The 15,835-nt window shown below is 31.7% G+C and overlaps 1 protein-coding gene across 1 annotated transcript; it reads left to right on the forward strand.

Annotated features, from left to right (window-relative positions):
* On the forward strand, positions 5,316 to 5,903 carry LOC109363536 (uncharacterized mitochondrial protein AtMg00810-like). The gene has a single exon (XM_019609799.1). It carries the CDS (start codon positions 5,316 to 5,318, stop codon positions 5,901 to 5,903), a length of 588 nt encoding a protein of 195 aa, XP_019465344.1.

Genomic DNA, 15,835 nt, shown 5'->3' on the forward strand with positions numbered 1-15,835 from the left:
GGTAGCCTAAGGAAACAATTAGGAGGAAGATATAGACTTTGATGAAACCTTCGCTTTGGTTGCTAGACTTGAAGCTATTACGCTATTATTGCATATGCATGTTCTTTAAACTTTCAACTATATCAAATGGACGTAAAGAGTGCGTTTCTCAATGGATATATTCAAGAAGAAGTGTTTGTAGAATAACCTCCTGGTTTTGAAGATTACAAACATCCTTCTCATGTTTACAAATTAAAGAAAGCTTTCTATAGCTTGAACCAAGCTTCGTGGTCACGGTACAATTGTCTAACAAATTTTCTACTTGAAAAGAGATTTACCAAAGGAAAGGTTGACACTACATTTTTTATAAAGAAAATAAATCATCATACTCTTCTTGTTCAAATTTATGTAGATGATATTATTTTTTGTTCTACTAATGAGGTTCTGTGTAGTGATTTTGGCAAAATGATGCAAGGAGTGTTTGAAATATCCATGATGGGGAAGTTGAATTACTTCCTTGGATTACACATCAAACATCTTGATAATGGAATTTTTGTAAGTCAATCCAAGTATTGCAGAGATTTGTTGAAAATATTTGATATAAATGACTTCAAGCTAATAGCTACTCTTATGGGATCTGATACTTACATTGATACAGATGAAGCTGTAAAATGCATTGAATTATCAAAGTATCGAGGTATGATTGAATCTCTTTTATATTTAAATGCTAGTATACCTGATATCTTGTTTAGTCTATGTCTATGTGCATGCTATCAATCTACACCAAAGAAATCACACTTAGTTGATGTTAAGAGAATCATGAAATATCTTAAATGCACAACTGAAGTTGGATTATGGTATTCAAAAGGAAGTATATGTAGTTTGGTTGGTTATTCAGATTCAGATTTTGCTGGATGTAAATTTGAGAGGAAAAGTACAAGTGGTACATGTCATATTGTAGGAAATGTTTTTGTCTCTTGGTCTTGCAAGAAACAAGCATGTGTTGTCCTTAGCACTGTTGAAGCTAAATATATAGCAGCAGGTAGTTTTTGTGCCCAAGTGTTGTGGCTTAAACAACAATTACGAGAGTATGGCTTAGACTTAGGCTGCACTACTCTAAAATGTGACAATACTAGCGTTATACACCTCACAAAGAATCAAGTTATGCATTCTAGAACCAAACACATAGATATAAGGCATCACTTCCTTAGGGACCATGTCCAAAAGAAAGATGTGATTGTATAATTTGTTGATACTCATAACCAACTAACATATATTTTCACTAAACATTTGGCTAAAGAACATTTTTACAAAATTAGACATGAATTATGCATTCTTGATGAAGCTCACCTATCTAAACATGATTATATGATTATATGTATGCTTCATTATATTTATCTCATGCCTACTTGTACTTAAATGTGTTCACTTATGTTTAAAACTTTCAAATTTTGGATCAAAAATCATTTTCATAGCATCAGTATGCCTAAAATTAATTTTTTCTAGGGTCAGTAATTGATTACTCTAGGGAGTAACCGATTATAGGATTAAACATGGAGTTTTAGTAACAGATTACTCAAGTGAGTAATCGATTACTCAAAGTTGTTGTTTGAAATTTTTAAAATTCTTAAACTAAGTAACCGATTACTCAAAAGTCAGTAACCGATTACTCTGTGCAAGTATATATGTTTTTCTTCATTTTTTCAAACTCATTTTCTTCCTATTTCTCTCTCACTTGTGTAAACCCTTCCCAATCTCTAAAAACTTCATTTTTTATCTGATTTGAGTGATTTTTTTGTCCATTCATATCACATTTTCAATTCTAAACACGTATATACCATCATTTTCGTGATTAGTGGATCAAATAAAAAAAAACCCCAAATCTCCCAAACCCAAAAACCTAAAACCTTCAAAAATCCAATCCAAGACATCTTTTTCAAGAACAAGGAAGCAACATACTAACATGACTCAAAAGAAGCAAGAGACTTCATCCTTGGAGTCTAACCCTCTAGATTTAGCAAGACTTCTCGCAAACGATGAACAACGCAAAGTCTTCGAAGAGCACTTCCATGAACGAACCATATTTACTCTAAAATTCGGTAATGTCGGGAACTTTGAGTTTGAAGATTTTATTTTCCCTTATCTTTTACGGCAACAAAACCTTTTCGATTTTTGTTGTGAAAGAAATGATATTTATCCTGAACTTGTTAGAGTATTTTACTGCAACTTGAACTTCCGGAAAAACCGTCTTACTTCCTACGTGAAAGGAAAAGACATTCTTTTGGATTTAAAAACCTTCAGTTCATTCTGCTGTAACATACCCACTCAAGGTAGCATAACAGGTATCGGCCTTGTTTGTGAATGAGATAACTACGATCGAAAGGATTTTTACTATTCTCTATGTAGAATTTCAAAAGGGGAAATAGAAATGTGTAAGCAATAGGGTTTTGGTGAGACTGTTAAGAATAGAGATATCCTATTTGCTGGACATCTCAAACTTGAGGACCGTTTGCTTCATTACTTTATGAGCTATGTCATGTTGCCTAAATTTTCAAACCATTCTCAAATCAGTGACATAGAACTTCAATTGATGTATGCTATAAAGTATAACATCAAAATCAATTGGGCTAAGATGATAATAAGAAAAATGTGGAATATTCGAGGAACTCAAAGCCTCTTGCCCTATGCAATCTTCATAACCAATATTCTTGAACATTTCATGTTTCTATTGCTGGTGAAACCAAGGTCTCTCTTAATCTTCGTGAAAGCGATATTGATGTGGATGTGATCCACAAAATGGGCTTCTCTTTCAATCCTAATTAACCGCATCTATAAGCATAGAACTAATAAACCGACTGCTCTTACGGATCAATCAGAACCTGCCCCTCCTGAAACTTAACCTTCTAATTTTAATGCTCAATCTTCCTCATCTAGTGCCATGCCTTCAAATCAGTTGATTATGGATGAGTTGTTTTCTCTTCGAGGCTACATCACTAAGCGGATGGATGCTCTTGATGCTCAGAATCAACAAATCCAGTTTGAACTTCATCGTCTCTCTTATATGATGAGTGGCATGGATAATGATGAAGACAAATTTGAGCTCGAGTCTTAGGTTATCTTTGTTGTTAGGATTTTATGGTTGTAATGTTTTCATGGCTTTTGGACAAAATTTGCTATTATGTTGTTTTGTTGTTGATGTTTGCTGAACAAATGTTTGAACATATTTTCTTTTATGCTATGCATTGCTATATTTGATTTATATCTTATATATGAATATCTATGCTGTATATATATTATGATGTAAACTCTTGACTTTTCTTCTTTTTGATGAAGTCAAAAGGGGAGAAAAGTTGGGAGAAGTGTATTTTCCGTCAAATTTTTTTCCAGGCACATAACTCCAAATGAAAGGGGGAGCATACAAAATAGGAGGAGCATACTCACGTCATCTCAACATATCTCACAGTATGCTGCTCTCATAAAACTACATTGTTAAAGAAGAATTGGGTTGTCATCATAAAAAAGTGGGAGACTGTGAAGAATATCTTTGATCCTGACCTTGACACGGTTTTGATGAAGACACCAACATTACCAAAAAGAATAAAAGGAAGAATACTTATGAAGACAAAGAAGATAAAGCTTCAAGACAAATTAGTCTACGTCTAAATATGTACTTCTATCTTATACTCTCGAATACACAATAGTAGCTCAAACTATTTTTTAATAAAATTGAACCACTTCAATTATAAACAAAACAATTTTCAAAAATAGTGTGTAGCAGGTTACTGTATCTAAGTAACAGGTTATGTAAGTGAGAAAATCAGTTACCCAACATAAACTGTGCAGGGTAATCAATTACTGTATGTGAGTAACAAATTATCAAGTTTTAGCAAAATTGAGTAATCGATTACTCAAGGTTGTAATCGTTATGCTAATTAAATTTTAAATGCCCAGTTGGACAACATGTTTGAGTAATCGATTACTTAAGGCTATAATCGATTACTTAGAGTTGTTGCATCAGTTTTCAGATTTCAAAATGAATGGTTTTCATCCCAAACGAAATGGTTTCATTCCAATCAATTTCTACCCTTTCAAAGAGGTGTTATGGCTGGTTGGAAAGCCTATTTGAAGGCATTGAAACTCATAATCAAATGAATAACTCTTACACAAACTTTAAACATAATTCTGAAAATTCTTTGAAATATTTTCTGCACTTTTTGCAACTTGTTCTTAAACTTTCAAAGTGAATTTTCTGAGTTGCTTGAAGTAAAGTGTTTCAAAATTTTACAAATCTATAAGATCATTATTACTTAGTATACAAAGAGTTACGGATTGAAAGTGATATTACATTCAAAACTTGTAAAGGCAATCCTGCCATTGTTGTAAATTCTTTATTGACATTGCATAAATCTTTCTTTCACAAGGGTGTGATAAAAAAAAGGGATAGAGTCACTTAGGAAATATGTTTTTCAAGAGTGACATAAGTATTAGTGAGTGTGTAAGGTACATAGAGGTCTCAGGGTGAGATATTGTAATTACAACTCATAATATTTAGTGAAGAAATCTCTTGTCCTGCAAGAGTACTGGACGTAGCCTTCGATGGACAAGAAGGTGAACCAATATAAAATCTTGGTGTACTCTCTTCTCCTTTATCTCTTGATTTTTACCTTGTTAATTTTCTGCGTAATTTCTCTGCTGCACTTAATTCTTGATTTTGCAGAAAAAGTGGCCATAATTTTAAGTTAACTAATTCACTCCCCCTCTTAGTTGCAATCTTAATCTTACAGTGTGATTCCTCCTAAACCAAATCAGGTTTGCAAATTACATAAATTTATCAATGGTTTAAAGCAAGCAGACAATGGTACACCAAGCTGCCATCTACTCTCTTTGATTTAAACTACAAACAATGCCCTCATGGTCATTCTCTTTTTACTAAGAAGAATGAAAATAAGTATACCATCCTATTGATTTATGTTGATGACCTCATCTTAGGAGGTACCAATCATGCTGAAATCATTCATGTTAAAAACCATTTGCATAAGCTTTTCAAAATAAAAGACCTTGGACCTTTAAAGTATTTTCTTGGTCTGGAAGTGTCTAGAACATATCAAGGGATTAGTCTTTTCCAAAGAAAATGCACCCTTGACATTTTATCTAATACTGGATTCATTTCTTCAAAACCTTTATCTACTCTTATGGTGAAAACCACAAGACTTCATCAAAATGATGGGTAGCCTTATCATGATCTTGCCCTTTATAGGAGATTGGTTGGGAGATTACTATATCTAACTAATAGTAGGCCTGATATAACCTATCTTGTTCAACAGCTTAGTCAGTTCATGGTCAATCCTACTCAAACTCATTACAAGGCTTTAACAAGAGTTCTAAGATATCTCAAGTCTTCACCTGGTCAGGGATTATTTTACCCTGCTACTTCTCCTTTGCCGCTTAAAGCCTTATCTGATTCTGATTGGGGAAACTGTGTAGTTACTAGGAAATCCATTTCTAGTTATTGTGTTTTTCTAGGTGATTCTCTTATAGCTTGGAGGTGCAAGAAACAACAAATTGTGGCCAGGTCTTCATCTGAGGCTGAATATAGAGCCTTGGCTGCTACTTCATGTGAAATTCAGTGGTTAACCTTTCTACTTGACTCATTCTTTGTTTCATTTATCACTCATGCCCTCCTTTATTGTGATAGTGTTTTTGCTTGTCATATTGCTAACAATGTGGTTTTTGATGAAAGGACAAAGCATATAGATATAGATTATCATGTTGTATGTGAAATACTTCAACATAAACTCTTCCATTTGTTACATGTTTCCACTATTGACCAGTATGCAGATATTCTTATAGAGCCTCTTGATCTTGCACCTTTTCATCACCTACTGTCCAAGATGGGAATTCTGAATATCAATTCTTTAGCTTGAGGGAGGTATTGTAGGTTATGTTGCTATGCAGACTTCCATTGTTGCTGAAATGTCAAAGTCCGATATATGATAATCGATTCTTCAATATGTTAATCGATTATCTTGTTTGATGGGAAGTTGTTGGGTTCTTTTGATCTGTTTCTTTTTGTATTCGATAATCGATTATTCATTTGATAATCGATTATCTGGTTGGTTATGTTAGTTAGTTAGCATCTGGTTATCCGAATTTAGTTGTATATTCGATAATCGATTATTCAGTTAATAATCGATTGTCTGGTCAGTTAGTTAGTTAGTTAGGATATGGTTATCCAACGTCTTGTATATATATTAAGCCTTTGGCTTTCATTGTTAATAAGAAAGAAGAAAACGTATTATTCATTGAAATTCATTATATAATGTCTCATTTGCTATCTTCCTAATCTCTATGGTCATCTTATATCTCATATTATTAGCATTTTCTTGTACCTTCCAAAATCCGTCATCTAAAACCCTTTGTTAAAAGCTCATTCTTTCTCCACCCGTTAGTTTCCACAACTTCACTCTTGAGACTCTATGTTATCCTTTTATCTACATCCTACTTTTAACCCTTGCATGCATAACCAAAATATTATGTTGAGTCATCACTCTTTCTTTGGTATAACTTTGTAGTCCAAACATAAAGTTTCATTTGATTTCCTCATAAGAAATAAATTTATTCAATAATATATCATTCCCCTTTTATATATGATAAGATACTCCTCCCGATTCTTAAACATGTGTTAACTATTATATAATAATTTTTTTCTTATGAGAAGTTTAAAATAATCTTACCTTATGTATTATTATTTCTGAAAAGTAATTTAATTGGCCAAAGTGAGCAAAGATGAATCACTGTAGCACTAAGTTTGAGATGGTGCCTCCACTTACCTTTTTTACTAATATAATTAAATATGATTGTAGTATTATATGTCGAACTTAAATTTTATAGCTTCTCCAACAATAAATTAAAATAAATTATAATTTATTTCACTTACTTCTTATTTTTATATCAAAAAATGCATTATAAAAATCAAAGGATAACTAAAACTTGTCTGACAATTTTTTTGTATTTTTTTACAATAACCCAAAATTTATATCTTATGGATTTCATTAAGTAAGCTAGAGAATATTAGTTTGAGATACTAATATCAATAGCTTATTCTTTAATGTCATTTATCATTCTATTATTTTGAAAAATCACACAACTATTTATAAATAAATTGTGAGAAGTTTTGACAAAAAAAAATGGAAATATTAAAACATTTGACTTACTTATTCATCTTATCTTAAATATTCCAACTTATATGTTACTACAAAAACATCAGTCTTAGAATAAAGATCAACTGGAAACCAAGTGACCAATTCTATTAACACATCAATAAGATTGAAAAATATTAATAGTTGAAACTTTTATCTGCGTTCAATCTTATTGATGTGTTAATGTTTTTAGAAGAATAAAGATCTACACTTTAAATGAAGTTGAACCCTTTCTTTTGTATATTTTATTATTAATTAATTTTATTTTTAAATTTTAGTTCAATTATATACGTTTCTTAGTCTTTTATTTTTTCTTAATAACTTTAATAATAAATTTTAATTAAATATAATTACACACAAAACTTGGGTCAAGATTTATATCCAACAATGAGTGACCAATTTTCTATTTAGAGCTTTAATAATCGATCATACTCATATGACTTAACCTACTCATGCGACACTCTTATAGAGATTATTGAATACAATGTAGTAATAATATCATGTAATTTTATGTTGTAACTCCGTAGATTATAAAAAAGTAAAGAAAGAAAATATCCAATGAAAAGAGAAAGCACTTCCGATTTTCGTAATATATTTTACTACTTGGTCACTTATCCCAGTATAATAACTATAGTATTTTATTTGAACCTATTATCTCTATTATCAACTGTATAAGGGTAGAGTTTTAAATAAATGATTAATGTTGTCTTGCTTTTAAAAAGAGACAAATAAATATAAAAAATCTAATTTGCTAAAAATATAGTTAAAATGAAAGTATGTAGTATAAAATTGTACATCATTGCCAACGGTATGTATGTGGTGTATATTTTTTCCGCATCTTCACACGAACCATGTTGTATCAGCGTACGTGCCCTCTCAATATTGCATTACCATTGCCTAGCTCCATACTAATATTGCAAGTTAGCTAAAATACAACTTCAAATCCCAAGCTAAAAATAGTTATTCCAAGTTTCCTTAACATCTTTATTCATCACTATCACATTTCTATTTTTATATCTTTAATGTATTTCATTTGGTCCAAATTTTTTATCTTTCTTTTCATGCCCTTTAAAAGTATATAGACACTTCTTTCTATTCCATTGTTATATAGCAATTTGTATAATACATCATATTCTCTATCTCTCACCTCTCATACATATTTAGAAGTACAATTCACAAATTTGTTTTACATAAGGAACATATATACTTCATAACGGTTTCACCTTAACTTTATCATGGATGTTTCTATCCCATCACCATAATCCTTAAGACTAAACCTCCTAGATTAACATAGTGTCTCATTTGTTATCTTCATAATCTCTATGACCAACTTATCCCACTATGTTATCTTCATAATCTCTATGACCATCTTATCCCACTATGTTATCTTCATAATCTCTATGGTGGGAACTCCTTCGTTTTTCACCCTTCAATTTCCACCACTTGATTCTTGGAATCTTTCTTGGCCTTTACTTCCCACTCTTCTCTTAAATCTTATGTCTATCACCAAAACTATATATTGGATCATCAAAATCTCTAGGTTTAACTCCGATCCAGGAAAAACTTCGTATATAATTTTCTAATATGAAATAAGTCAATTTGAGAACATACCACGACACTTTTCCATGTGATAAGATATGCGTTGACTATTATAAAATAAAAAATGAAGAACAATTAAAAATAAATTATGTTAATTAGAATTATATGTATAACTATTTCTGCTTCTTAAAACATGTGTTAAATTTTCTCCTTCTTATATCTAAAACTTAAATTTCATAATGAGGTTTTACATTTTAGTATATTTCAAGTGTATGCCTTAAACATACCTCACTTATATAATTTATAATATCTTAAGTCTTATCTATTTAAAAAAAATTAAGTACATGATATATCTGACTTATTTAAAAATCTTCCTATAAGTCCTAATAGACTAACATTTAAATAGGTTTATTTAATAGTAACAATTAAATAAAATTTTATGTTTTCTATATTCAAATTTCTAATAGCATGATTTTATTTATATTAGAAATAACATCAATATTAATATATAATGTAAATATACTTGATATATCTTTTAATTTAGATGACATAACTGTAAGACTGAGATTGTAACTAAGAGAGAGATGAATCAGTTGACTAGAAATTATAACCACTTTTTCTGCAAAATGAAGAGTTAAAGTGCAGAGGATAATATTGCAGAAAATAAACAAAAATAAATCAAAGAGGTAAGAGAGAAAAGAGTACACAAGGATTTTATATTAGTTCACCTTTTTGTCCACCGAAGGCTACTTCCAGTACTCTTGCAACACAAGAGATTTTCCACAAAATATTATGAGTTGTAATTACAATATCTCACCCCGAGATCTCTATGTACCTTACACACTCACTAATACTTATCACCTTGGAAAACACCTTTCCAAGTAACTCTATCCCCTTTCTATTCACACCCCATGAAAGAAAGTAATTACAATGAATGAAGAATTTGAATGATGGCTTGGATTGCCTTTACAAGTATGAAATATAATAACACTTCTAATCCAATCAACTCTTTTGTATACTTAGTAAATAATTCTCTTTTAAGTTTACAAAACATTGGAACACCTTACTTCAAGCAACTCAGAAAAATAGCTTTGAAAGTTTGAGTTCTAGTTGCTAGAAGTGCAGAAAACTATTTCAGAAAAGTATAGGAAAGTTGTGAGAAAAGTGTGAAAGAGTTATAAAAAGAGTTGTTCAATGAGTTGTTTTCATTGTGAGTTCTAAGGCCTTTAAATAGGCTTTTTAATCAGTCATTGTGCCTTTATGAAAGAGTAGGAATTGTTTGGAATGAAGGCAATTTATATGGGATGAAAACTCTTGAGTTTTAAATCTGAAAAATTGATGTAGCAGCTATCAGTAACCGGTTACAGCAAGTGGGTAATCGGTTCCCCAAACGTGACATTTTGAAAAATTACATTGAGTAATCGGTTACCCAAATGTGATATTTTGAAAATTTACATTGAGTAATCGGTTACTCAAACTCTCTGTCCAACAGTGAATTTAAAATTCACTTAGAGTAATCAGTTACTCAAATTTCAGTAATCAGTTACTCCAATTTAAATATTATTGGATAACTGATTCTCACTCATGTAATCTGTTACTCAAATTTCAGTAGCCTATTACACAATATTTTGAAAAATGTTTTATTTAAAACTTGAAGTGTTTCAATTTCTTTTAAAATATTTTGAGCATTACTACTTTGGTATATTAAAGAGTATAGGATATAAGTACCTGTTTAGAATTAGATTAATTGTCTTGAAGCTTTAATCGTCTTGGTCTTCATAAATAATCTTCCTTTTCTTATTTTTGGTGATGTTGGTGTCTTCATGAAAACCTTGTCAAGGTTAGGAGCAAAGATCTTCTTCACAATCTCCCCCTTTTTGATGATGACAAACCAAGATCTTTTTGACAGTGTAGTTTTCTTGAGAGCGGCATACTTTGAGATATGTTGAAGTTTGACTTGAGTATGCTCCCCCTATCTTGTATGCTCCCTCTTTCTTTTGGAGTAATGTGCCTGGAATAATTTTACAGAAAATACACTTCTCCCAACTTTTCTCCCCCTTTTGACTTCATCAAAAAGTAGAAAAGCAAAGAGATTCCAGCACAATATATATAGCATACATACACTTATATAATCAAGATCTATCAATATGATACCATATACTCATGTATGGATCACGATATAGATAAGCAAGTATTGCAATGCATAAATAAGATGTTTCAAACATGAATCCCAACATGGAACAATAAAACACAAAACATCATAAAGTAACTTGTCCAGGAATATGCAGTTAAAAATAACAAATAAGCAGAATTAAAAATTTTGTCCGAATTTTGAAAGCAATACATATATAACAACACAGAGTAACCGGTTACTCACTTTGAGTAATCGATTACTCAAATTAAAAAATTTAAAATTTTCAAACTGCAACTCAGAGTAATCGGTTACTAATTTTGAGTAATCGGTTACTGAAACACGATGTTCAACCCTGTAATCGGTTACTCTCCAGTGTAATCGATTACTGACCCCAGAAAAACTTATTTCTAGGCAAAATAAAGCTATGAAAATGATTTTTATCCAAAAGTTGAAATTTTTAAACATAAATAAAAACACTTAAGTTCAAGTAGACATGAAATAGATATAATGAAGCATACATATAGTCATATATAAGCATTTAAGATAAGTATGCTTCATCAAGAATGCCTAATTCTCGTCTAATTTTATAGAAAGGTTCTTTTGCCAAAGGTTTAGTGAATATATCTACTAGTTGGTTATGAGTATCAATAAATTCTACAAACACATCCTTTTTTGGACATGGTCCCTAAGGAAGTGATGTCTTATATCAATGTGTTTGGTTCTTGAATGCATAATCGGATTCTTTGTGAGGTTTATTGTACTATTATTGTCACATTTTAGAGGAGTGCAATCCAAGTCTAAACCATAATCTTTTAATTGTTGCTTAAGCCACAACACTTGGGCACAACAATTACCTGCTGCAATATATTCAGCTTCAAAAGTGCTTAGGGCTACACATGCTTGTTTCCTATATGACCAAGAAACTAAAGCATTCCCTAAAATACGACAGGTACCACTTGCACTTTTCCTCTCAGTTTTGCATCCTGCAAAGTCTGAATATGAATATCCAACCAAGTCACATACACTTTCTTTTGGATACCACAGTCCAACATTAGTTGTGCCTTTAAGATATTTCATGACTCTCTTAACAACAACTAAATGTGATTCTTTTGGTTTGGATTGATAGCGAGCACACAGACACACGCTAAACATGATATCAGGTCTACTGGAAGTTAAGTATAAAAGAGATCCAATCATACCTCAATGCTTTGATATCTCGATGGATTTTCCTGCTTCATCCGTATTGATGTAAGTTCCAGCTCCCATAGGAGTAGCTATTTGCTTGCCCCCATCCATGTCAAATCTTTTTAGCAAATCTTTGTAGTATTTGGATTGACTTACGAAAATACCATTGTCAAGCTGTTTGATTTGTAACTTAACTTCCCCATCAGAGACATTTCAAACTCTCCTTGCATCATATTTCCAAAATCACTACATAACAACTCATTAGTAGAACCGAAAATAATATCATCTACGTAAATTTGAACAAGTAGAGTATGATGATTTATTTTCTTTATGAAGAGAGTAGTGTCGACCTTTCCTTTTTTGAAACCTTTTTCTAGTAGAAATTTAGTTAGATGATCATACCATGCGCGAGGAGCTTGCTTTAAACCATAGAGAGCTTTCTTTAATTCATAGACATAAGACGGATGTTTGTAATCTTAAAAACCAGGAGGTTATTCAACAAACGCTTCTTCATGAATGTAGCCGTTGAGGAAAACACTTTTTACATCCATTTGATATAACTAAAAATTCAAGAGCAAGCATATGCAAGTAATAGCTTAATAACTTCAAGTCTAGCAACCAGAGCGAAGGTTTCATCAAAATTGATACCTTCTTCCTGGTTGTATCCTTGGGCTACTATGAAAGTTCAAAGCGTCAAGGATTGCATTAGCAATGTTTTGATGAAGACAAGGAATTAGTTAAAGCTTGAAGATGGTTCAATAATCAACATGTTGAGGGCTCAAGTGGTGACTTACTAGACTTAGGTTATAATTCTTTATTATGTTTTTAGAAGACTAAGATGTTTGCCATAGATATTGAGTCTAAGTTAGGTAAACTTAGGTGTGAGTCTCACAAGACTTAATAAAGTAATTAATCCACAAAAATGAGACATCATCTAGAAATATATGATAATTAGGTTCGTTCATTTGAATACATTGATTTTATGCATTAAAGGTAATATATTTTGGAAATCATGTATTGCTTGAGCATATATCATAGAGGTAGTTTACCATGCATTAACAAGCTAATTTTACACTATTTAATCGATTATGAATAGTGTTAATCGATTAAAAGAATTGAACAAAATTGTAGTTTCAACAGAAAACTGAAAAACTAAAAACAAATATTTTCAACAACACGTTAATCGATTAAATGGATAGTTAATCGATTAACTGGGACTTTAAACCGTTTTCTATTTAAATTGAAATCTCAGCATATGTGGCATAAAAATCCATATATTTTTACATCATTCATATTTTCGAGTCACTCACTGTTATATCTAGGAGAAAATATTGCATGTTGAATTAGGAGAAAAATTAGATCATGCTAAGGCTTTAGTTTTCATATTCATATTGCATGATTCTTTGAAAAGCTTTTTTGCATCATTCTTGTGTTTCTGGAAAAGAAAAAGAGATAGTTCTTTATGATTGCACATTTTCAGAAACCTCATGCATGAACATTCATATTAGACTAGGACATCTTGTGAGGTCTTGCTTAGGTTTTAGACTTTGATCTTTATTGTAATATCTGAGTATTAAGTACTCATTTATAACTCAAAGCATTGTTAATTCAAGGATTGGGAAAATAGCTGTGGTTAGGTAACGTGTTCTTCACACAAAGACTTTGAGGTCTTGGGATAAAGAGCAATACCTTGGCTGGGGCCGAATCACGGTAAGAAAGGTTTTCTTGGAGGCGGTTTTGGGAAAGGTCAAACCAAGGGTGACGAAGTTCTTTGGGTTCCAAGAAAGGAGCGTTCGAGTCTTGTAATTGGAAGCGTGTATGTAACGTACATTGTGTTCTATAGTGAAGAAGGAAAATCTCCTAGATCAGAGGGGATGACTGGATGTAGTTTTACAGTGGACATCAAAACAAACCAGGATAAAATCATTGCTTCATCTTTTCTATCCTTTTCTCTTTTACATTTCAAGATGTTTTAATTCGAGTTTGAAGTTGATATTTTGCATGCTTATATTTTGCTATGTTCTTGTCAATCTTGCATAAAAATATATGTTGTATATCTATCTGTGTGTTGGTTAATAACTATGCAAGTTGTTGTTCTGATCATTCTGTTTCTGTTTTGATTTAATCGATTAAGCCCACTGGTTAATCGATTAACTGGGTATTTTTCAGCAAGTGTGTGAAAACCAAAACGTGGAACTTGAGCTCTGCCACACCTATTCAACCCCCCTTCTATGTGTATTCTGCCACTGATACCTAACATACTAGTCTAGCTTTATTTCTACCTATAATACCATTTTATCAGATTTATTTCTAAATATCCACCGAGTTCTAATAACATGTCTATTTTTAGGTCTAGGAACAACTTCCCAAACTTCGTTTCTCTCAAACTGGTTTAATTATTCCTACATAGCAAGAATCCAGTGTTCATCCTCGATTGCTTCATCAATCTTGGAGGGATCAATTTGACAGACGAAGGCCATGTTAAGACAAGCTTTATCAAGCATTCGTCGGGTTGTTATACGCGTATTTAATTCAGCGATAATATTGTCAATTGGATGGTACCTATGAGTTCTCCACTCTTTCTGTAAATCTGAATGAGTATGCTCCTCTTGAGATGGTAGGTTATCATTTATTTTCAATTGCTCAGTATCAGTTGTAGATTTAATAATAGAAATTTCATTTGAAGAGGAACTTCGCAGTTCCTCCTCATCAGGAGTTATCACATATTTTATCTCAACATTGGTTTCATCAAAAGATAATTGAACGGATTCTTCCATGACTTGTGTTCTTTTATTAAACAATTTGTAAGCTTTACTCGTAAGAGAGTAGTCTAGGAATATTCCTTCATCTGCTTTTGCATCAAATTTTCCCAAGTTATCATTTCCATTATTTACAACAAAACATTTACAACCAAATACATACAAATGAGAAATATTTTTGTTTTCATATGGGGTTTTCTTGAGAATAGGTCTTATTAGAACTCGGTTCAAAACATAACAAGCAGTACTTACTACATCTGCCCAGAAATATTTTGGGAGGTTAGATTCATTCAACATTGTTCGAGTCAGTTTTTCTAAAGACCTATTCTTTCTATCTACAACGTCATTTTGTTGTGGTGTTCTAGGAGCAGAGAAGTTGTGATTGATACCAAGATCATCACAGAATTCTTCAAAAGAAGAGTTTTGAAATTCTCCCCCATGATCACTTCTTATAGCAGTGATTTTATATGATATTTCATTTTGTACTCTTTTAGCATAAATGCTAAAGGCTTTGAATGCATCATTCTTATGCACTAAGAATAGAGTTCAAGTGTATCTCGAAAACTCATCTACTATAACGAGGGCATAGTAGTTACCACCATAACTTTTTGTCCTTGAGGGGCCAAACAAGTCCATATGTAGTCACTGCAATGGTCTATCAGAAGAAACCATATGCTTTGGTTTGAAAGAAGTTTTTATTTGTTTACCTATTTGACAAGCACCACATAGTTTGTCTTTAACAAACTGTATTTTGGGTAAACCAACAACTAAGTCTTTCTTTATAAGTTTGTTCAATTGGTTCATGTGAATATGACCAATTCTCCTATGCCATTGCCATGCATCATGATTATCGTTTGCAACTAAACATGTTATTGGTAAAGATGAATTCATATCAATCATATATATATTGTTTATTCTCTTACCAACTAGTTATTCTTACTTTCTATGATGCACTTATCTGGATAGAATGCCACATGGAAGCCTTTGTCACATAGTTGACTTATGCTAAGAAGGTTGTGCTTAAGTCCTTCAACATATAA

Source organism: Lupinus angustifolius, chromosome LG13, assembly GCF_001865875.1.
Source record: "Lupinus angustifolius cultivar Tanjil chromosome LG13, LupAngTanjil_v1.0, whole genome shotgun sequence".
Classification (NCBI taxonomy): Eukaryota; Viridiplantae; Streptophyta; class Magnoliopsida; order Fabales; family Fabaceae; genus Lupinus; species Lupinus angustifolius.

What these genes read in the sequence shown, in the direction of transcription:
- LOC109363536 (XM_019609799.1), top strand. Translation starts at nt 5,316, where the DNA reads ATGGTCAATCCTACTCAAACTCATTACAAGGCTTTAACAAGAGTTCTA.